Source organism: Semicossyphus pulcher, unplaced genomic scaffold (genome assembly GCF_022749685.1).
Source record: "Semicossyphus pulcher isolate SPU_LCO1_2020_fin unplaced genomic scaffold, fSemPul1.0.p SCAF_13, whole genome shotgun sequence".
Taxonomy (NCBI): Eukaryota; Metazoa; Chordata; class Actinopteri; order Labriformes; family Labridae; genus Semicossyphus; species Semicossyphus pulcher.
Window position 1 is genome coordinate 11,598,867 of NW_027211637.1, and position 23,297 is coordinate 11,622,163.

Sequence of the window (23,297 nt, forward strand, 5' to 3'; positions counted from 1 at the left end):
TTGATGAAAAATATTTTTCTTCAATGTGTGTTATTACGATTTTTTAAGTTAATTCATTTAATTCAATAAATGAATCATTTTAATATAAAAGGTAAGCAAATTATTAGATCGAGTTAGTGTCTATTTTTACAAGGTTCGCACCTCAAAACAAAGTTTGTTTTAGTCACGACGTTTGGGTTTATGAACCCTACATTTCTTTTTTGTTCTCGTTTAAACATGAAAAGGTTGCAATCGGAAAGCACACTGACCAACGTTAAGCTCACGTCAAACTCCTTCCCTATCATTTTGTTGTTAAGCAGCACCAATGAGCACCACTGCAACCAACTGGGAATTCCGAAACTTCTTGAGAGCCGTGTTTTCGGGGAAGCGGAAGTTAAAAGTGTCTTCAGAAATCCGTCCGTGCTTGAGCAAGAATAACATCCAGGATGGAGACCGTAAATGCAGGACAGATGATGAGTTTAGCAGCACTACAGAGACAAGACCCATACATAAACAAACTACTCGATGTTACCGGCCAGGTGGCTCTTTACAACTTCAACTCCAAAGCGAACGAATGGGTAGGTTTGTTAAAACACCCGAAAACGTTTGGCGATAGCTATCGAAAGAATACCAAGTACTTCCACAGCATGCTAATGCTAACGTTGGCTCATCGATTAATAAAATATTAAAACACAAAGAAATATGTATATGTTTATCAAACTTTCGCTAAACCACATCCATCAAAAAGCACATTGTTTTGATGTTTCTGTAAGCGTTTTTATCTTTATAATATTAAAAGATTAACGTAGGCTTACGTTAGCTAACGTTAACATATATTGTCCAGTAAACATGCGATGCCTTTAATCAGCACGCCTTGGATAAGCGGTTGTTGTTTTTGACACAAGGTTATGTTTCATTTTAGGAGAAGACTGACATCGAGGGCACCTTGTTTGTTTATGCAAGGTAAGCAAATGAAGGTATAATAACTTAACACAATGAATATGAAGGTTTTGTTTTTACTGGAGATACGCTTGTTTGCGCTACCTTGTCATGTACGTTCTTCTGCGCACGTGTATAGGCCACAGTCTGTGTAAACAAACATTAACTGCTGTTTTTATTAAGCCACATTTCGCCTTTTTTAATTTAAAATACTGGGTTGTGAACACGGTGGTTGGTAATGAGGCTACTTGTGCTGTGCTCATTTAATATAGAGTTAACATTGACTGAAAAAACTACTGCATTTGGAATGCTTTTCTCTTAAGGCTAAGCGAAAACACATCAGCCATGCTCTTGTAACTTATGTTAGTGAAAAGTAATTGTTCTGGAAATGTCTTAGACAACATTTGATTCATTTGACAACCTTAATTACTTTGTTATTTTTAGAGCATTTGTAATCTTCTTTGTCTAAGGTCTGCCTCGCCTCACCATGGCTTCACCATCATGAACCGCCTGAGCACTGAGAACCTGGTTGAGCCCATCAACAAAGACTTGGAGTTCCAGCTGCAGGATCCTTTCCTGCTTTACAGGAATGGTAACTGTAAGTATTTTAGCTCTAAAACTGTAGATATTATCCGCAGTGTAGACATGACAAGTCGAAAGCAGCAAGGCATTAATGACTACTACTCAAATATACTGCAGAGAGCTGCATGTCACATGCAGCTCTCTGCAGTTATTAATCAGGGATTGGGTGGGGGTCTTTTTAAGAATTTGCATAATTTTTTATGTGAGCTATGGTTAATGGACTGTACTTATATAACACTTTTCTTGTCTCCTGACCACTCAAATGGCTTTTACACTTCATGTCACATTCACCCTTTCAAACTTTTACACTCACATTCACACACTGAGTGCCCAAGGACACTTTGACATGCGACTGTAGTAGTCAGGTATCAAACCCCCAACCCTCTGATTGAGAGACAACTGACTCTACCACTGAGCCCCACAAATCACATATCTTCGTGGAGAAAATGTTTTTGAATATTTATCGTCACACTATTAATAATGAGGTGCAAAATGTTCAAAGATCCTCAATGCCAATGCCCGTTTCTAGACTGGATTTCCTGCGTAACCAGAATGAAACAAGATTGTGTAGATTGTGAAGTGACTACATTTTGAATACTGTTAAGGTGTGAATGGCATTCACTACCTCACACACACGCGCGCACACACACACACACACACACACACACACACACACAGTATATAAAACGGAAGATATTGTTACCTCTGAAAATGCTGAACGAATATCTCCCAAAGGTTTTCTGGAACATCTCTTTTCTCATTTGCTTGAAGTAATATGGGCATCTTGGAGTAGCATTTAGCAAGAAAACTTCTTCTGAAGGGTTTTTTCCACTCATGACCTCACAAAGGCTCTACCAGACGGGGACAGTTTTAACTTGGTTTGGCTAAAGTACATATCATTATGTTATGGCACAACAAAGAGAAAAATCTTAGAAATCTTACGACTTGTTACTTAATTTGTATTTTGTTATAAAAAATGTGATTTTTCTGATTCATTTTCCTAATGACTCCTAGACTTATGAAAAGACTTTAACAGGAAGTAAGATGAAATTAAAGGAGTGATGTTATTCCTCAGATCTTCAGAAAGTGGCTGACAGCGCTTCCACCAAGGTAATCTATTACAAGTCTGAACAGCAATTTCATCAAGGCCGCACATAAGGAATTTGAATGTTTTCCCATTTGTTTGCTTATAAGAAAAAACAGCATGGCTAGGGTCATTGTTAGGGTAGACTGCTCCCCTTTTGGACTAGGTTTGCCCATCAGCCTGGCTGGTATAGAAGACATGATATTATTCCTGGTTGGTAGTGTGGCCAGAGCAGCTTCTCCTGTAGCTTCACTTGAGTGCTGATGTTAACATTTTACTTCCTCACTGTGGATAAAGATGCAGACTGATAAAACGTGGTACAGCTCCTCAAAACCCTGGCAGCCCTCAGTCCAATCTGGATGACGGCTCAGATTTTCTCTGATGGTATTCTCTCCTGGTTTTCATTCCATTGCATCTTACTGGCTGAGTATCCGGGCAATAAAAGGTCAGGCTCACTGTTCTTTTCTGTTTTTGTTTGTATTTGGGCTCCTGTGAAGGAGTACTGGTTCCAGGTTTCTGATTTGGAGCGAGGTAAAGTGAAAGAGAGAAAAATATATTCTCTATGATTCTAAGACTCTTCATCTGCTGTGGACTTGGAAAAGTAAAAATCAAAAAAGATCGACAAAAGCTGGAGCAGAAAGGAAGTTTGATTGAAGAATCAAAAGTCCGACAAAGAGAAGATGAATTCTTCAGAGAGGTTGAAAGTTTATGGTTATTTGTGTCTTTCTCCAAGACTTGTTGAATACTGGTGAACTAACTTCCCAAGACTGACAAGCGCACTCAAAGTGCTGTTCAAGACCAATGTACTTATACACACACACACACACTTGTTTACACCTCTCCATATTCCCTTTGGTAGCAGTAGATGCTGCCGGGAGACAAACACTCAGGTTGCTAGGTAATCTGAGCCTCCTGTTGGACTACACTAGTGTTTCATCACACAGGCGTACACACACACACACACACACACACACACACACACACACACACACACACACACACACACAATGTACAACCTATTGTCTCAACAGAGACTGGTGACAGTCAGCTTGTTTTCATTTACCTTTAATTGTGCAACAAGTTGCCAATTTCCCTCGGGTGATGGTAAAAGTCTGTCATTACAGTTTAGCGTAGTTTACTCTATCATAGCTGAAAACATTTTCCCTTTTAGTTGTTCAGAAGCATAGAGCTCCTAGGCACGCTGCCTTGCACAAGTACTGCTTTAAGACTTATAATCGAGAGAAAAGATGAGGTTCAATCAGATATGCCATCATAGGGCCTTTATGCCTCCATGTTTGCAAAAGCGATGGCCGAAAACCATTATGTCTGATGGTTGGTTATCTGAAGAGTCCCATTTTTATGGATATAAAATCTCAGGATGCCTGGAGGGTGTTAGGGAACAGAACTTGTGGTTAGGATCGTATCACAGTTTGAGTTACGGATCAGATCATTTTTCAGATCAGCATAAAAACTAAAAGCTAGCTATGAGTGTCACTGTTAAGTGTTAATGTTAACTGCACAACGATTCACTATGCATCCCCAGGTATTGCATCATCATTTTCCTTTATTACTTCACATTGCTACTTTTTCGATAATTAATTCAAGCACTGTTGAACTCCTCTTTATTTTAAAAGTGTTTTTTAATACAATCAAAAAATCAAGAGTACAACAGCCTGTAATAAAAAGCTGTCAATTTCAACACCAGTATCTGTGTGACCCATCTCAGAACAGAGAGCATTCTTTAGAGCACTACAAGTGTGCACAAAAACAAGTTTTTCACATAGACGTATGGCTACATTGAACACAAATATCTGCACCTTTCATTGAGGGGATTTTTGGGCCTTGCAGAGCGCAATGAAACAGAGTTTGTGTAATATAGGTGAGTTAACATACAACATAGTAAATTTACTAACGTAAAGCAACCAACGTCATCACAGGCGTCCACCTGTTGGTACTTTCAAAATAAACGCTGAAACGCTGAGTTATAGTGAAAGTAGAAACATGGAAGCTGTTTGATACAAAGTAGCCAGTGTACAGTGAATTATGTATACCTTGTGTAGAAATATTACAGTTGAAGAGCCAAACTCCTAGCAGCCCCTCTCCTCATTGCTGACTTGCTAGGTGAAGCACCGTGGGGAAGCTAATCTTGCTGCAGCTGATTTTTTTTTTCTTTTTTCCCAAAACTTTATCTTCTGTCACTGCATCAATGCATTATCGTCAAGGTCAATTCCACACCCTTATCATTGAACATCAGACTAAAACGCAACACGTTGTGTCATCTCGTGTCACTGAAAGGGATTTAGTGGCAGTAAAACTGTATTTCACGTATTTCATGATGTTAAACTTTGCTTCGGCCTGCAGATCATGTGTTCTGAACTGTGGGAGGTGGTCCTTGCGCATCTCAGATCAATTGTGATCAATTTGACAACAAGAGGGTGTATCTTTGAATTTGTAATGAAGATGAATTGATTAGCTTTTGGTGGTCAAAGGTTGAGGTCTTATTCACCTCATGTCTGTCCCATTCTCCTAAACACGATATCCCAGAAATTTTTAATGTGTCGTAGATCGGGAACGTCTTGAGCCATTTTTACATAGAGATTCCACCACAGCGCCATAACCAAGTACCGCTGTAACTCCACCTTTTTACTTTTACTCTGAAACACATAGAGGCGTAATATTGGTGCCCGGTGTGTATTTACACAGCGTAACAGCCCTGCGGAAGCAAAAGGGGTAGGATACAAACAAAGCCTGAGCTTCACATACACAATGCCGTTCTGTCCTGCCAGCTCCTCCGTTCACACAGATGCTGTTTCACCTCTGTTACACCTCTATTACTACTGCCAATGCTGGCTCAGAGACACAACAAATTTGCCCCACTATTCTGCCTCTGTGACTTTTACATAGATGGTGAGGCGATACAGTCAGATCTTTTAAAGGCTCTGTAAAAGGGGCTATAGAAGTGGACTGCTCTCTACCCCTCATGTACCTGTTCTTCCTTCCGTTCCGAGAAGGGTCCACTGACAATCATGCTCTGCAGATAAAGATAGTGGAACGTAGGTAATATAAAAGGTAATATATTAATTAAAATGATTTAAATATACAAAAATATCTCCTGTCCTGTGTTTAGCCACAGTAACACCGACAGTCTGTTCGAAAAACTCATGGATGTAAACAATAAGTTGACTGGTTGGCAGAGGCATACAACAGCAATGTGGTAATTCAAGGTTTTTTTAATAGGTAAAGAATTGTCTAAAGTAATGCTTCTTTCTCTACATGGTTTAATTGACTGTATTTGTCTTTTTCTTGCAGTGGGTATCTTCAGTATTTGGTTCTATGACAAGAGGGACTGTCAACGCATCGCTCAGCTGATGGTCAAGTAAATAGCCAGTCATCAATCAGTCAATCAAATTTTATTTGTATAGCGCCAAATCATAACCAGGGTTATCTCGAGACACTTTACAGAAAGAGCAGGTCTAGACCGACTCTTTGTTAAGTTATTCAAAGAGAGGCCCAACATCAATCCACCATGAGTAGCACTTAGCAATTCGGCACATTGGCAAGGAAAAACTTCCTTTTAACAGGCAGAAACCTCGAGCAGAACCAGACTCATGTTGAACAGCCATCTGCCTCGACTGGATGGGCCGAAAATGGGATAGAAGGAGATGCAGGATAGAGACAGGCAAAGAGAGCAACAACAACATATGTTCTTGTTACCACAACAACATATGTCCTTGTGCATAGTCATGTGCATACTGTTTCTGTGTTTGGATGAGATAGATTGTTTCTTCACTGTTAGCTTTTGTGATCAAGGCAGAGCTTCTTCTAAAGCGAAAACCAAACCTGAAGTAGTATTTTAATTCACATTTTACAAGCAAATAAAAGTAATTTGTGTAGACTATGTAACTCTCTTATTCTCCTCCAGGATTGTGAAACACGAAGCAGAGCATGCCCAGACAGAGTCACCAGAGAGGACTAATGGTGTTGCAGAACCACGGTCCATTGACATTCTGGAACTACTCAGCAAAGCCAAGGAGGAATACCAGAGAGTGAGGAGACAAACGCACAGTTGCAGATGCAAACAAACACAATATGCCAGTGATTAAGCAGTCTGGAAAAGTTTGCAAAAGTATCGAATTCAATGTTAGATAACAAAAAGAGAATGGAGTAATATATATATCTTTCTACAATATTCCCCCTTATTTAATTGCAGTTTTGCGGCTTACCCAGGTATATTACAACCGCCCGAGTGCATATTATGTAATATTTTCAATCCATCCAATAAACGAAGCCATCAGCCATTGATTAGTGGACAATCTCAACCGCTCTGCCTTCCCTGTACCTGTTTGTTCTGGTAATCATACTTGCTTCGCTGAGAAACCGATTTATTACGTCCATCCCATTAAAGCAACGATTTATTTGGAACCTCTCCTGTTTAGTCCCTACTTATGCATAACTTATACTTAAAGTGAGCAGTTTAAAGTAATTTGTGAGTGTGTGAGTAATTCGCTATGTTCTTGTCATTTCCAATGACACAGTGATAACAATGCTGCACAAGGCTGATAATTAAATTATTATTTTTTAGAATAAATAATGAACATAAAAAATGATAGACCATCAATATACGTACTAATGGCAAGCTCACTTCTTTGGGCTCAGATTAGGGCTGAATGATAAATCGTTTAACCTTCGCAATTGCAATATGTGCATGTGCAATAATCACATCACAAGACCTACAATTGTGGGGCTAATTAAGAGACACGTCAAGTTGCTACTGTATTATTGCTTTGTGCAATAGGAAAACTTGCCATTTTCTGGTTTTCCAGAAATGTCTGTCTTACATCACATTAGTGCAGCCCTTCAACAGAGCACAAGGGGAACTGACTGCTGTGCTGCAGAGTCTGCATGTCCCCTGCCTTAAAACTGTAAATAAGTACGCGATGTTGCTTCTACTCTCACATGCAATGTGGGCTGGATAATCAAGTCTTTCAGTTACGCGAGGCGGCTTTCCAGTGAGTGTATTCCTGTTATTAGTGGAACCTCACCCCGGTAATGGTTAACGCTGTGGCCAAATAAACGGACATGCTGCAGAGTGTTTCCTTAAGCAACTACCCCTGCAGCGCACACTGCGTGTGGTTGTGTGTACCAACAGGAAGTAGGAGACGGCAAACTTTTGTTTCAAAAAGATAATGTCACCTGGCTGGTCACACTGATTAAACATAAATTTGAACAGCGTTATTGATATGAAATGGTACACACAACACAACTGCAGCCCAAAAGTCTATTTTTATTTATTTTATGAAGAAACCCGGCGCTCCTCCTGTACCCTCTTTATACTTTTTCATTAGGGTCTCAGTCACTGAACCAAGTGTGGTAAAAGTACACTGCATTTATCTGGTAAAATTGCAAAAAGTATCGCAGAACAAAATGTTATCGCAATGTAGCCCTAGCTTAGATGTTTGGCCTGGAACGTCCAACTTTTAATGTAGAGTGAGTGTGAACTGAACTACTACTACTACTGACTACTACAATACGTTAATTTGAGTTTATCTGAGGGCTGGCTTGACTATTCCAAATACAAACCCTAGCAACATAATTGCATACACTAGGGCTGCATGATATATATTGTGATATGAAATGATTTAGGAAATTATAGCAGATAAATGTAGTTTGTTTTTGGCTGACCGCCGGGGTCAGACCTACACATGGGTCTGTATGTGACTGCCTGACTGACTGAGGCAGTGAGTGATGGTACTCTCAGAGCTGTAGAGAGAGAGTTGCGCCATCGCAATGGCGGATCAAGGAGCATATTGGACCTCCACTGACGCGACTCTCTGGGCCTTTCCCAAACCACTCCCTACACCCTCTCCTTGCACACTTCCACTCCCTTTGCACGCTAGCGTGGAGGGTCCGCCACATTGAGTGACGTCCAAAACCTCTGAGTGTGGGGTGGGAGGGAGTTGTTAAACGCTCCACCAGCGAGTCTGCACCAAAGCTGACTTACTGACCAGGTGCAACGCTGTGTGATGTTCGTCATTAGATGAGAGACGTAAATTAAAGTTCTGTGTTATCACCCGTAGAAACGAGAACTGCTTTAATTAGGATAAACATTAAATAATGTACTGGCCTGAAGTGTTTTACATCAACCTGGACGGCTGTAAAAACTCAGTAGGTCATTCACATGTTTAAAAAATATGTTTAAGCTACAAATAAGAAAAGCCACCAAGGAAGCTCGGGATGAAGTTTGTGTTCCTCATAATGTGGAGTGATTTTAAGGACTCTGCCTCACTGGTATAGCTTTTGTTACTTGTATGACATGAAACTAGGGGTTGGCGGTGTACCGGTTTCACACCGTCACCGGTGTCACGTTCTGCCATGATATGGATTTTGCAATACCGTGATAAACACAGATGTTTTGTTTTTTGTACACGTTTTCCATAACTTAACTACAGAAAAAGTCGAGACAACAGGTTTAACGACACATTGAATAAACTTTACTAGGGAGAGTTGTGGGTACCACTTGTTATACTTCTTATTGTTATAAATCTGTGTGATCAGCCTAGTCATCTTAGTTTCTGAAACGAAAGCTCACCGTCCAGTACTACCTGTCAACTCACACAACACTAACCACAGGTGCATTGCACGTGTATCCACTTAAAGTTAACACTGCGGCACGTCTGCTCCGGTAACAGCCTGCATAGTTAGCTACAGCGTTAACCAGCACCGGGACAAGGTGTACTAATACGGTAGTTCAGCCCTAGCATAAACAGTCAGAATGTAACATACAGCTGGGGTATTGATCTACTGCCCCATCCTCTAACAAAAACACACATTTAACTTACGGATAAAATGGCAAAAAGCAGCAGAAACAGCAGAACAGCTTCTTGTGTTGGTCTGAAGCAGATAGTAAAGGTAAAGTTGGAAAGTTCAATGACTGTAGTTATTGTTCTAGTTACGTTTCCTCTCGCCGATCCTCCTCAACTCTAAACCAGATCAGATGGATGCAGTCATATTTGTCAACAGAGCTGTCAATCATGGCGTTCTAACCTTTTTTATAGCATCAAATAACTAATTAACACTAAAGTTGTCATAAAAATGAACATTTGGACATAAGTGGGCATGATAAAATCTAACTATAATGACAGAAACCATGTATTTTAATTTTTAAGTTTGATCCATGTCCCATCTGTTAACATGGAGGAGGCAGGCTTTATGACCTATACGGCAGGGGACAATCCAGGTGTTTTGGCTTCACTTTTAGGGAGCTGTCATGTTGCCCATCTTTGTATACAGTCTAACACAGCCCCTGTGACCAACAGAGATCCATTTGACGACAGAGAGTAGTATTTTTGCGAGGTTAAGCTCCTGGCACCCTGGGGTGTACACCACCGGACCCCCTATCAGGGCTCCGAGATCGGCACTCACTGCTTAACCCCCCGACTTCTCTCCTGCCTCTGCCTTGTCTACCGGTGTCAGTGTCTGGGTCAGAGCTACAGTAAACCTCCTATTTACTCCCTGTTGTCAAACCCAACCATTATTCCTTGCTGAGCCCCCTATCCACCGGGCAGACAACTTTGACCCATTGGCCAAAGCTCCTGTGCCACTCGGAGATTAAAACACCAACACTCCCCTGATACTCAGAGCTCCTACAGGAGCCAGAGACAGCTAATCGTATTGCTAGCTACATGGCTAACTATCTAACAGCCACACTTGACCATCAACTATCTGTCAACTATAAAAAACCATTTCTCCATAAAATATGATCCAGTTCATGAATAATAAAGTAATAAAGTAATAAAGCTGTGCTTTTGCACAGTAGTGAGTGAGGAGCTGCCCTCAGAAACACTGCTAAGCAAAGTCTACAGTTTTATGTTCTGATAATCATTCAATTTGGTGTTTCGAAAATATGTTTCCCTGAGCACCCCTACAGGCCTGGAGTACTTCCATTGTGATGACCAGATATGTAGCCTTCTTCTGTTAATTCATTTGTTTTGGCTTTTTGTAGCACTTTTTTGTCATTGGCAGCACATTCCAGTTGTATTTGATTTGGATTATAGTATGTTTTTTTTTATTTACACCATTTCTGAATTTGCTGCTTGTTTCTCCTAATGAAAATATTTTGGGCCATTGCAGTACATTTGCACTGGTCAGACACCGCATCACACCCCAATTTAGAATTTAAGGAAGAATTTCTGGATTCCCCCCCCCCCATCCTTACCTCTTAAGTACTGACTGAAATGCTTTCACATGGTTGGCTCAACAAATACAGAATCATGAGTAATTAAATTACTGTGATACTAAATCCAGGATCATTTCAGGTGTGGTGGCTTTTATTAAAGCATCTAGTTTAGGTCTGAATTTTTTGCCTAATCCACTTCTGTTTCTTCTGTTTGTTTTTGTGATTCAGGCTCAGGAAGGTGAAACAGATTCCTCAGCCGAGCGGAATGTAAAAGCTAAAGTTAATGCATCAGAACAAGCTCACAGCACACCACAAACTGAAAAGGTAGGCCTACATACAGTACATTACACAAACATGGAATATTTATATATCTCTATAATCATATTTGGAGTGTATTTAGGACTTAACAGAATGACAACAGAGACTTTGGAGGATGGCAGAGTTGCATATTTTCATTTGGTGCCACTGTCACTTCCTAAACATTGAGCATGCCTTAAATTATAGGGGCGTTGTCACTTGAGTAACAGGTGGATACCGCTGGCAGACACACAGCCACACAGTCACTGAACTTTAATTCGTGTTTGTGTTGTTGGAGTCCTTTAGGGATCTTTTTAAATGCAGAAATCGGACAAATAATCTGTCTCTCTGTGTGATTTTTGAAACTATCTGGTCGTGTAAGAAGTCTGTGCTCCAGCTTTTTGGAGAGTTAAATTCTAGTATTAATGCATTGATATATTTTTAGCACGAAGTAGCAGGTATGCTGTGCTCACCATACCTGGTTTGTTAGCCTGTTTAGTGTTTATCATACATTTATTTATTCTTTGGCCAGTGCAGGAGTCAGCAGTTGTTGGCTTTTCCCCGGAGAGATTACGGAGGACTGTAGTGATGAGAGTAGTGTGTGTGTGGTTCACGTACCGGGCGAATCCGCTACTTCTTTAGCCTGATAAATAAACACCTGCAGTCAGTCACCACCACAAAAACAATCTCCTCTGTGGGGAACACAAAGTTAAACTAGCTCATTCACAAATTAATGGATCAGCCACAGACTGTTGCACAGGCAGCTTTGATAACTTGGTGTTTGCCAACCCGTAGCTCCTCTCCAGCACCACCCTCTCATCCAAATATGGTCACCAACATGGTGGCGGCCATATTTATGGCGGCAGCTTCATTTACAGAGTTGAAAAACCAATGGGTGACGTCATGGTGGATTATTTATACAGTCTATGGGTGAAATGGGTGTTTCACTGTGAGATTTGGAAACGGAGAAAACTGCAGGGACTTCTGCAGCCATCAAAGATTTCTGTGTGGAACGCATCGAAAAATAAGCAAAAATGAGGTCAAGTGCAAACTTTAAAAGGTAAAACTAGCACATCGTAAGTCTCCAACAACTATGCACAGTCATTTGAAAAAGTAAATCGGTCTCTCTTTCTCCTTATGTGTTTGTGCGCAGAGGGTGACGGGTTGGGGGTGTTGTCTGTGAATAATTGTCGAATAGTTTCCAGTGAATATCGAAAAGTATTTTTGCTTGAAATGCCAATCCTTAAAATCCAGAATAGTCACGGTAAAAGGATATGGAAAGACAACTTATATGCATGTTCAGTGATTTTGTTAGGTCGCTTGTCCTGCGTTTCTCATGCAATAAAATCTAAAAGGATGCAGTAAACTCACTATCCATGCGTCCCAGGGACGCACCTCATCTTTCCCATACAGGACGATACATTTTGAACAACAAACTAGTGTTAAAATCACAGTAATCAGCAAAAGAAACCTTGCTGTCAGAGCACCGCTGTTTCTACCCTCTGCACATCTACTCAGTGCAGACGAGATCCCGTGTACATTCTCGCTCTGTTAGTTTTAGGTTCTATAGTTACTAAAGGTACCGAAGCTTTAAGCTTTAATCTTTATTTTCTGCTAGTTTAACAGCAGTTACGCTCTCAGCAACAAGCTTGCACACCTACACCTCTGTACAACCCTGCAGGAAGGTACAGGATATTGTTTTAATAGGTCGAAGTTGCGCCTCATCCTTGCGCCTCCTTACAGCCGCAACACACACACACACACACACACACACACACACACACACACACACACACACACACACACACACACATGGACACGGACACGGACATGGACACGGACTGACTGCCATGTCACCTTGGCGCTACGTTTTCATTTAGTCCCCACCTGCAGACTGTTGGCTGAGCTCCAGACCACTGCCCAGCGATAAACGTCCAGAAATGATGAAATGATGAAGAGGGAGGGAATGGAATTAAGAGGGAATATTTTTATATATTTATATATATGGAAAATCCTGCTCATTAAGCCTTTTATTACTATTAACAGTATGTCAATTTTTTTCTGTAGCCTACCAGCTCTGTGTGAAGGTGGGAAATTAAAAACAAGAAAATTCTTATAATTTTTTGTTACTACTTTTGTTTGTTTCTGTGTTATACTCACCTCTTCTATTTTATATTATAATTCATTTTGGTGCTATTTATGTTGCTACAGAAACACTATTTTATTAGAATTTTGTATGTCATGCAAATGTGACTGTAGCTTTTCAGATTTTGAATTTTATGCATTTTGAAGATATGTGAATATATCTGTTAATTATAACCATATCATACCATACCAACATCAAACATGAGTTTAACACTACAATTTCTCAAGAAAGGAAATGTAGTGAGCTAAGCTACCAGTTACTCTACATTAAGTCTAGCTTCACTAAACTCAACCCCTCAGAGAAATGTAGCAAGCTTAAATAATATGGAAAAGGTAGCTTGCTACTTTAAAGCTTTTTACATTTGCAATGCTATTGTTATGGACCGCTCTATTCTAAAATTAAAAGCTATAGCTACGTACTAGCACATACTTTATTTTATAAAAGAAAGAAACCTTATTGCCTTATGATAGTGTAAATTTAACAACTGGCTCAATTTACCCCAGAGCATTTGGCTCATATCACCCCATAACCATTTTGGGGAAAAAAAACCTTTGAAATTCAGTTAACTTTTGGTTTATGGTTTATATGGTTTTTACTGTTGGCAAATCACCAACGTTTGTTTTTACAAACTTGTTATTTAACTGATACACTAAAAAGTTTCTTTGTCGACCAAAAAAAGTGCGTAGGCCTAGGTCACTAATTAGTGGACCAAGGTCCTGGTCTGTACCTGGACCTTTTAAACAATTTTGACAAGTGCATCTATTTTAACCAGAGCAGGTTTTTTTGACTTTGCAGTCATAATTTTAGCGGCCCAGAAAACGTATAGGCCAGTGCCTTCGTGACGCTACTCAGTCAATCAAATCTCTTATTCAGATAAACAACGCAACTGGACCCAGTGGGTGTGTGAGAATACAGATAGCCTAAGCATGCAGGAACCAGCCGAGAGGAGAGTTACAGAGACACATTGGGAGAAAATAAGTGAGTCGGGAAAAGTAGACATGGCGTGTCCTTATATGAGAGAGGTACACAGTGAAAACAGAACTTTTAATCAGGAATGGACTGACTCTTACGTGTTCCATGACTGCAATTATTAAGTGCAGACATGTCCGTACCAATATCCAGATAACACTGAATTTTCCCTACCAATAATTTTCTCAAAAAAGTGAAATATTATACCGGGATCTATGAATGCATGTTCTACCTGCAGATTACTTGTTCATATGAGACAGCAGTCACTACTTCCACACTTCTGTTCTTATGTATATGCCCCACCCTCTTTCTATTACTCTCCACAGGGCCGTCCGTGTACAGTGTCTTTACATATTATTTATTTAATAGTCATCAAAACATGAAGTTAAATTATATTTGGTGTTATGGTAAAATCTTGATAATTCATTCAGGAGGCAGAGAGAGTACAGCTTATGTAAAGTTCTCTCTCTCTCTCTATCATTTGATTTCTGGATGTAAATTATGGCTACTTTAAATCTTGCTAGAATGGGAAATTCATGCTTGAACTACCAGTCATTTATTATTATGATTATTTAAATGAATTACCAATTTCATTTACAAAAATAGACTCTTTCATCACAAATTGGAGCTTAAAAATAAACCAGAATACAGGAAATAAAGGTTTTGACACGCACAATTTCCTGGAGGAGAACCCCCTGAACCCCCCCCCTACAAATATTGAAGTATCTATTATTATTCTTGTTACATTATGAGAGTTCCCTCCAGCTCAATGTAAAAAGTAATAATAAGCATTGTTTTTAAAAACTCTTTATTTGTACTTATTTGATTTGACAGACGTTGATATAACTGCTACACTTCTTCAAAATACTGAATCATTATGGAAGTTAGACATTATGGCTTGAGAGACATTTCTCTTAGGGCTGCATGATTATGGTCAAAAGGATTATTTTGATCAATATTGGATCACGATTATTAATCACGATTAGTTATTAATTTTGAGGGACATTTTTAAAATTACTTTCATGTTTAATAAAAAACAAAGCAACGCTTTCAGTTCCATTTTGTGCTACATTCTGGCTCATGGGTTCTACCTGAACCCAGGTACCCTGAACTACCTGAATTAAGCCTCTAGAGGCAAAATGCAATGCAAATTGCATTGGTAATTTGAGTGTGTCTTTGGGACTTAAGTGGATAGGGTGTCGTGCTGTACACGTTGCAATAATGGATGTCTGACTTGACGCTGGACAAGGACGGGGAGTAACACCCTTGCATATTATTTTTTCTAACGTCACTTGCCCTAGACCTGTTTGAGTCTAACAACAGGCAGTACTCAAAACGTGACTGAGCGTTAGTACTATTGGCTGTTAGTTTAATAAGCGCTTGATTTTGATTTGCAGCACAGTTTTCTACGGAAGGACCACACATTTTGAATTTTTGATACTGCCGTCAATCATTTTTTAAGTTGTGGGAAGCCAAGTTCGTGATCAGGATTAATATTTGATTAATTGTGCAGCCCTACTCTAACCTATTTCAATTTTAATTGAATACCCCTGCCTAAATATTACTCAGCCCTTCCTGCATGTGTTTCTCTCCATCATTGCCAGAAAGAAATGATGGGTGCTTCCGTTCAGACCTGGTATTAACATGTGGTTTTTGTGATGGGATCACAAGTGGACAGCCTTAAGTACAGGTGTGAACACTCCCAGGACAGATTGAGGATGCATTCAGATCCAATCCACTCAGGCCACATGAGGAGGTGTTCTGGGACGTATTTATCCACGTACGTCTGGCAGTTTGTACACACATCCTGGGCCACATAAAGCACCACCCATTCTCCCCGTATACATGGCAACGATCGCTTGGACCCGGGGACCACTCGCTTTTCATTCCTCTCTGATTTAACATTTCTCTGCTGTGTCTATTAAAAATCATATTTTTAGTTATTTCGTGTCAGTATTTATTCAATAAGAGACTGCATTTAATTTTTTAATACAGGACAATCCCAAACTGACGAGTTAGGAGGCAAGACGGTGTCAAGTCTGCATCACAGCGTCTATATGTTCTGTAGTTGGCTGTTGTTTCTAACTGGTGTTTGCAGACTACACTGATGATGGTTAACTTAGTAGGGGTTGGTTGTGTTCGCTTATTCGCTGGAAATTATCTGAGTGAGTGTACCATTAAGTAAACTCACAAACTGTCCCTAACAGTAGAGACCTCACAGGCAATTGTGAAGGATTAGACGGAGAAAGCCACACCCCACCAAGTTAGGGAGAAATGTAATTAAACTACTGAAGCTATTTGAAACATGGTTACTGCCCAACAATGGTTATAATATAATTCAGGGTCAACATCTTACCCACGGTGATAATGATTTTATTTTTTACGTATGACCTAAATGCTTAAAAGAAAAAACAGGGAAATTGTCCGAAACAAGCCTGTACGAGTCCTATGTGATGGCTTGTGTCGGACTATTGCTTTAAGAAATCGATAGCTAAAGATGAGATGAAACCATCCCTTACATTTAAGAAACAACTGTTCATTTTCAGTGGGTGTTTAAGATATGTTTTAGCACTGCTTTTCATGTACTGCTTGTTTTTACCCACCAGAGCTCTCATACAATGGTGAAGCAGATCACAGTTGAGGAGCTCTTTGGCTCGTCCCTGCCTAAGGACCTCTCTTCAACCACCATGCCTGTCCACCACATTACCACTGCTTCAAGTGACCCTTCCACTTCTTACCTCCAGAACCAGTCTTATTCCACTGAAGCCCATAAAAACTCCGCCCCCCCTCCCCATCTCCCAGCCCCAGATGTCAGGTCAAACCAGCGGCACCAAGCCCCCAGCCAGCTCCCAGCTCTTTATGGGCTAAACCCCAGCCCTGTTTTCCAGTCAGTGGTTCCCAGGTCAGAGCCCCAACCTCTTTGCTCAGTCTCTCCTCTAATGATCCCCCCTACTGGCTTAGAGCCTCATGCTGCTCCCCCTAGCCCCGCAGCACCACTAGCAGCTTGTCCGGCCTATTTGGGAAAGGAGATACTCAGCACGCTCAAACCGGCTGTCCCATCTGTGAATATGGACATCCACAAACCAATACTTGCACCAAACTTCCTGCCAAGTGCGCTGTTCCCACCCCATAGCTTCCAAGAGCCGATGGGGAAACCCCATCTCCAGCACATCAAGGAGATGGATGTTTTCTCTCAGCCTCCAAACCTGATCAAACCAGTGTCTGTGAGTTCAACTTCTTTTTTATAAGAAACTTTTTTTTATTTATATGTTTGCAACCTCATAATAGTCATGTCTCTAATTTATCTGTTTGTATCTCAATGGATTCCATCATAATCCAGGATATAGTTCAATATTATGTCCTGTCTTCTTATTTGTCTCTACCTGTCTTTCCTTTTCTATTCTTAGACTGTTTCCATGAGTCCAGGTCTTGCTGGCCCAGGTTCAGAGATTTCTGTGCTTCTCTCCCCCAGCGCCTTTCAGCAGTCCATCAATAAGACAACAGCGGCAACATCAGGGGTCCCTTCTGCCCCCTCAGAGACCTCTGTAGGAGGTGTAGAGCCTCTACAAGCCCCCTGCAACAAAACACAACTACAGGAGACTCTTATTCACCTCATTAAGGTACACTAAGGGCATACAATTCATAAAAGCTGTACTGTTGGCCTTCTGGCATGGGAGAGGTCTCAGCTAAAGCTATTGTAAATTACTTTATCATTAAAGCTCCTGTGAGGAACTTTCGGTTTGTGTTGATTTTGGCGCCCCTTGGGGACAAAGCTGTACCTCTTCTCTCTTTGCTGATTTTGTCCTGTACATGCTTGTGGTGGTTTTTAAAAAAAAATCTCTTCCTGCTTTCTTTAATTGTCGTATGTATCACTCACTTAGAGTTTTTGCCCTGGAAAATGTAAACAAAGGCAGCATGCAATTAATTGCTTCATCTGAAACCTACCCCCCGCCAGCAGTTTTAGGCATTAAAAATAACTATATAGAAATAATCAATCTTGTCACAGGTGGTCTGTTTTGCTTTTGTAGGTCATATAGAGAGATAGTCATATCAGAATTTTGGTAAAATATGGCAAGTTATGAAAGAGATCAGTCTTTCTGCCTCTGCTCAAAATATGGTTGAGGTGAATTGAAATAAAATTGTGATGATTTGATAGCAAAGTGTCTTTTCATAATAGGTATCACTGTTAGGGCCCGATCGGACAGAACGTGTTTTAGCAGCTGGGGGCTTGTCATTGTTTTCAATGACAGGGACGCTTTTTGTGCGCTGCTTTTGTGTTGCAGTCCGCCTCGCGTTTTTCTGCTCTGTGTGCCTTGCGTTTGTGAGGAAACGCTCTGAGAGCCTCAAGTTGAAAAAATGTCAAGTCAAAGCTGAAAAGCGCCCGACATCATTGGCATTTTTCTCATTGTCCAATTGGATGAATGTAGAGGCGGGCCTTCTGTCAGTTTACAATATAACGGTTAGGTTAATGACAGCTAATGATTCAGTGGTTGCTTTTACAACAGTAGAAAAAAAGGCGCAGCGAGCTGCTCTTTTAACCATAGGCTTCAACAAAAAAAGGCAGTGCGATGCGCCTCACGTTTTACAGCCTGCAAAATGCGCTCTGTCTGATCGGGCCCTTCCTTAGTGTAATCTACAGACAGCTTTATGTACAGTTTCCAAATGAACTTAAAAGAAAACAATTTTGCGTTGCATGAATAATACAGATTCTGAAAAGACCAGTTTTTCCTAAATTTTTACTAACTTTCAAGTAGTGGTGCCATGGGTCACAATGGATCAGAGATCTGCACGGATCACCCCCCACAGTCGGCATGCATGTGATCTGGGGACCGATGCAAAATTTTGAATCCTGATGAGAAATACAGTTTTACTGCCACTAAATCCCTATGCAGAGTTTCAGGAAAATGAGACAACACAGAGTAAGGTGTTTAACTCTGATGTACCAGGTGAGCTGTGAATTTATGTAGCGTGATGCGGACGTTGACAATTATGCATCGATAGAGTGACAGAACATAAAGTTTGGGGGAAAAAAGGAAAAAAAACTTGAACTTAGCAGATACAGCAGCGTTAGCTTCACCCTGGCACTTCACCTAGTGCGAGAGCAGCGAGGAGAGGTGCTGCTAGGAGCATATCGGCGCCAGGCTTTTAATATTTCTACACAGTGGGTGCGTATTTAACCGTACACTGGCTGCTTTCTATCAAACAGTGCTTCCACATTTCTGTTTTCAATCTCACCGTGTCTGCATTTATTCTGAAAGAACCAGCTGGTGGATTCTTGTGATAACAATCGGTTGCTTAACGTTAGTAATTTTATTCTATTGTAACTCACTCAATTTCATAGCGCAGTCAAAAAAATGGAGACATAATCCCAAAAGAAAAGCTCACTGCTGTGACTCACAACACGTGCTGCAGGTGAAGCAGTGAAGCTGAAACATACACACAAATCCCCTCAAGCAATGGTGTGCACATGTAATGTGTTCAATGTAGCCATACTGCTACATAAAAACTTGTTTTTGTAGCACACTTGTAATGTACCACAGAGGTATTTATGTTTTCATTTTGAATCTAAATTTAAATTAGTCACACAGATTAGTACTCTCAAAATAAAAAAGGTTGAACTCTGCTTGAATCAATTATCTAAAATTTAGCAAAATGTAGTATTAAGAAAAGTTGAGGATGCGATATATTGAGATGCATTATCCATGCACCCTAGTGAAACGTTGTGTAGTTGAGATGATCAGTAACAATCACAGTTAGCTAAGAAGGGGGAACAGTTATTATAGATACACTTTTTTATATTTTCCTTTTGTTGATCCGATCCATGACTCAAAACCGTGATGCCATCCAAGCTATGTGATCCATTGCTCCCCTACTTTCAAATGTGGTGTTGTCCTCCATTTCCATTACCTTCCTCAACTTCCATCACACTGAATTTTGTTGTATTTGGTCATTTTGGGTTAGGGTTAGTCCATCTCAAAGTCTTAATATTGACATCAACATATGCCAATTCGGTAGACATCGCCAACCCTGGTCTACACACACTCACAAGCTCTCATGGGTTGAGGTTTGTTCTGACTCTGTTGTTTACTTTCTCCTCTTTTAGAATGACGCAGACTTTCTCGGTGCCATTCATGATGCTTACCTGCAGAGCCTGACAAAGGACTTCATCAACATGAAAGTATAGCCTCCTTTAACCACCATATCTACTGTTTATCTCTTTGGAAGCCCCTTTCCTGACCTGTGAGAAATCCAGAAGTGAATGGGAGTTAACAGATCTGCAGATAAAAGGTTTTTGACACACTCCACAACTCTTTAAAACTAGCCCTTGTTCTGAGGGTGCATGCATTAGCACCAAGTAACCCTTTGCTCCTGACTTAGAACTTGTTGCTTCTTCCAGCTCTCACCTGAACACTGATGCTATCCAGACTACTCTCAATATCTTGGATTTACTATGTGGGAAAGAAGGATGAGACAAAACCTGCCTCTGCAGCCTTGAGTATTTATATATTTTTCCTTCATAAAAATGATGAAACTGTCAGCCACAACTGGAAAAGTTTTGCTTTTTCATTTAAGCTGAATCACTTGAAGATGGGACCTCAGTTAAGTTTCTTTGATGTAAAATCTTTTAACTTTTGAACTTGGAACAGTCAATTTTCAGCTTGCACAATATTTGAATCACAGACTCACTTCTATGGCTCATTTCACATTTTTGGAGTTGTCGCAGTGTTACATTTTTGGAACAGTGATAATACAATTGCACTCCAAGCGCTTATAAAGAAAAAGAGTTCTGAGTGCTGGGGACCTAAAAATGTTTTGGGGGTCTTAACAGAGAAACTCTCTGAATGAGTGTAGAAAAGGACAGCTCATTTTTGCTAATTGAAAAATGTGTGGCATTTAATATGAAGGGTGGTTATTTTTTACAAAAATAATTTAAGAAAGATATAAAATTTCCATTATTGTTTTATGACGCACTTGTAGCCTAGAGATCAAACTTACAGTGTCAGTTTCTCTTGGCTGCCTTTTAATATTTTAGTATTGTGACATGTTCATAAAGACAGAAACAAATACACATAAAAAGCTCCTTTTCTACCTTTCCTTTCCCCACATTTCTCTTTCCCCTTGCACTTTCTCTCTCTAACTTTTTCTCTTCGTTTGTGTCATTTATCTATCCTCCAGTAGTTGAGCTCACCGCCCTTAATGTTCTTGGGGAGGAAAGTGCAATACATGACGATTAGCTTTTTAGGATAATTGAAGATCATACAGTAAAGTTTAGTTTATCTGAATCTTTAGGTTGAGATTCTACAACTGATCTACAATTTTAAACAAACAAAAATCTTAATTATGGATTATTAAAAAATATGGGCAAATGGCTGGCTAATATGATTTTGGTAATTCATCAAGTATGTTTCAAACCAATTGAGTTATTACTCGTGACCCAAACTAATGAGGAAAATGATAACCTATCTATTATATTATATTTTTCCAGGCCACTGTTAAGTCTGAAGTCAGATTTGCAGAGAAAATTTATTTGGTCATTTGTCATTTTTTTGCAGTAAAAGGCTACTGCAGCACAGAACTGAAGGCCCTGTTGACTGCAGTGGGAACACAAAGAATTCTAAGCTTAATCCAAAAGGCAACTGGACTTGTTTGAATATCTTGAAGATTTTTCACATCTCATCCTGTAGGTGACTGTAGTTCATTTGACCTAATGACCTACAGAGGCTTATATTTCTAGCTGCATCCACCAGTCAGTTTAGAACGGAAGAAGCCTTTCGGATGAGAGGTGAAACATCTTTAAGAACTTCAACCAAGTCCTTTTGGATTAGGTTTAGAATGACCGTGACCTAGATGACTGAGAACCTTCACAAAACATCTGTCTTCTCATCATGTGCAATGCTATGGCTATAGATGCTAATAGTTACATAAGAAAACTGATCTAATGTTCATCTGAATATTTGTTTTCAAATATTTAGAAAAAGGGTTCATTTTGTGGCATTTGTTATTTCAAACACATAAAACAGATTACTTTAAAGTTTTTAATTCAACTCAATTCAAACTCTATTACTGACTCATAGTCAAAATAAACGACGGGTTTCATTTAGTCTGTTATGTCCATTAATATGGTCCAAAAATAATACAAATAAATATCAACATTTTAATTGTAAGATGTTCTAAAATTTGGAACAACAATGTTCAACATCAGTCAGCTCATGGATTAGGCTACAGTTCTTGCAGGCTCTTTTTAAACTTAACTAATGGAACATTCACAAAATCATGCAATCACTAATTTGAAACTACAGAAGGCATGATGGGGATTTAATAATTATTACCGATCCTGATTTTGGTACCATGACTTTGCATTGGTCTTGCAGTTAGAATGTATTTGACAAGTAATACAGTTTTTCTGGTTTTGTAATTGTGACTTGCATATTTAATTTAAACTCAAATCTGCATGCGTTTCAGGACCAACTTTTAATCCGCAAGGAGCAAATCAACTTCAATGTACACTCAATTGTTCAGTTGTTATATTTTTTCAGGCCATCTTGCTAACAGTCCTTGCATGTGTAGGTTAAATAAACATGCAAAGAAAAATTGAATTGAAATATGGAGTTTTTAATCCCAGACACATGTTTAAGGTGCTTTTACATTTTAGTATAATTTAACTTATTGGCCAGAGATATGATTTTGGGGAAGTCTTTGTGAGTTAATTTTTTAAGATTGTTTACAATTTTCATAATTTTGCTTTATATGGCTAATTTGTGTAATTAAAGATTTGAAAATATGGCTGCTGTTTCTGTTTGCTACTTTATATGAAATAGGAATGTGGTTTAGATTTTCATATGGTTAACTGGATACTGAATAACTGGATTATTTTGTGACTCATAACTGTTTTGTTTTTTTATATAAACATTTTAATGTACTTTTCCTACCAGGTTTGTGAGACAGCCTACATAAGTTAGAATATAGGAGAGAATATCTATCTGCAATATAAATTTTTCCCCTTGACTTGTGACACTTGCTTTATTTCAAGTAGAGGAGAATAGTGACTTCCTGTGTCTTACCACTAGATGTCTCTAGGTGCTTACTGTAGTGTGTATGGCCCCTGCGTGCCTGTATGCAATCCC

General features: G+C 39.6%; 1 protein-coding gene across 3 annotated transcripts; it reads left to right on the top strand.

Annotated features, from left to right (window-relative positions):
• Positions 1 to 425: 425 nt before the first annotated feature.
• Positions 426 to 22,644, top strand: dcp1a (decapping mRNA 1A). 3 transcript variants are annotated; one of them, XR_011307950.1, is made up of 10 exons: positions 426 to 557; positions 902 to 942; positions 1,389 to 1,516; positions 5,894 to 5,960; positions 6,507 to 6,630; positions 10,989 to 11,084; positions 16,779 to 17,396; positions 17,580 to 17,792; positions 20,276 to 20,460; positions 20,570 to 22,644. XR_011307950.1 is itself a non-coding variant. In XM_069660939.1 (9 exons), the coding sequence occupies exons 1-9, from the start codon at positions 426 to 428 to the stop codon at positions 20,354 to 20,356; spliced, it is 1,500 nt and encodes a 499-aa protein (XP_069517040.1). In that variant the 3' UTR covers positions 20,357 to 22,644. The 3 variants fall into 3 exon arrangements, 2 of the variants coding, with proteins under 2 accessions (XP_069517040.1, XP_069517041.1); XM_069660939.1 differs by having other exon boundaries at positions 20,276 to 22,644; XM_069660940.1 differs by lacking the exons at positions 20,276 to 20,460; positions 20,570 to 22,644 and having other exon boundaries at positions 17,645 to 17,747.
• The last annotated feature ends 653 nt before the right edge of the window (positions 22,645 to 23,297 follow it).

What these genes read in the sequence shown, in the direction of transcription:
- dcp1a (XM_069660939.1), top strand. Translation starts at nt 426, where the DNA reads ATGGAGACCGTAAATGCAGGACAGATGATGAGTTTAGCAGCACTACAG. An exon ending in ATCGCTCAGCTGATGGTCAA is followed by an intron (nt 5,961 to 6,506) that starts GTAAATAGCCAG and finishes ATTCTCCTCCAG; the next exon opens with GATTGTGAAACACGAAGCAG. An exon ending in CCAAGGAGGAATACCAGAGA is followed by an intron (nt 6,631 to 10,988) that starts GTGAGGAGACAA and finishes TTTGTGATTCAG; the next exon opens with GCTCAGGAAGGTGAAACAGA.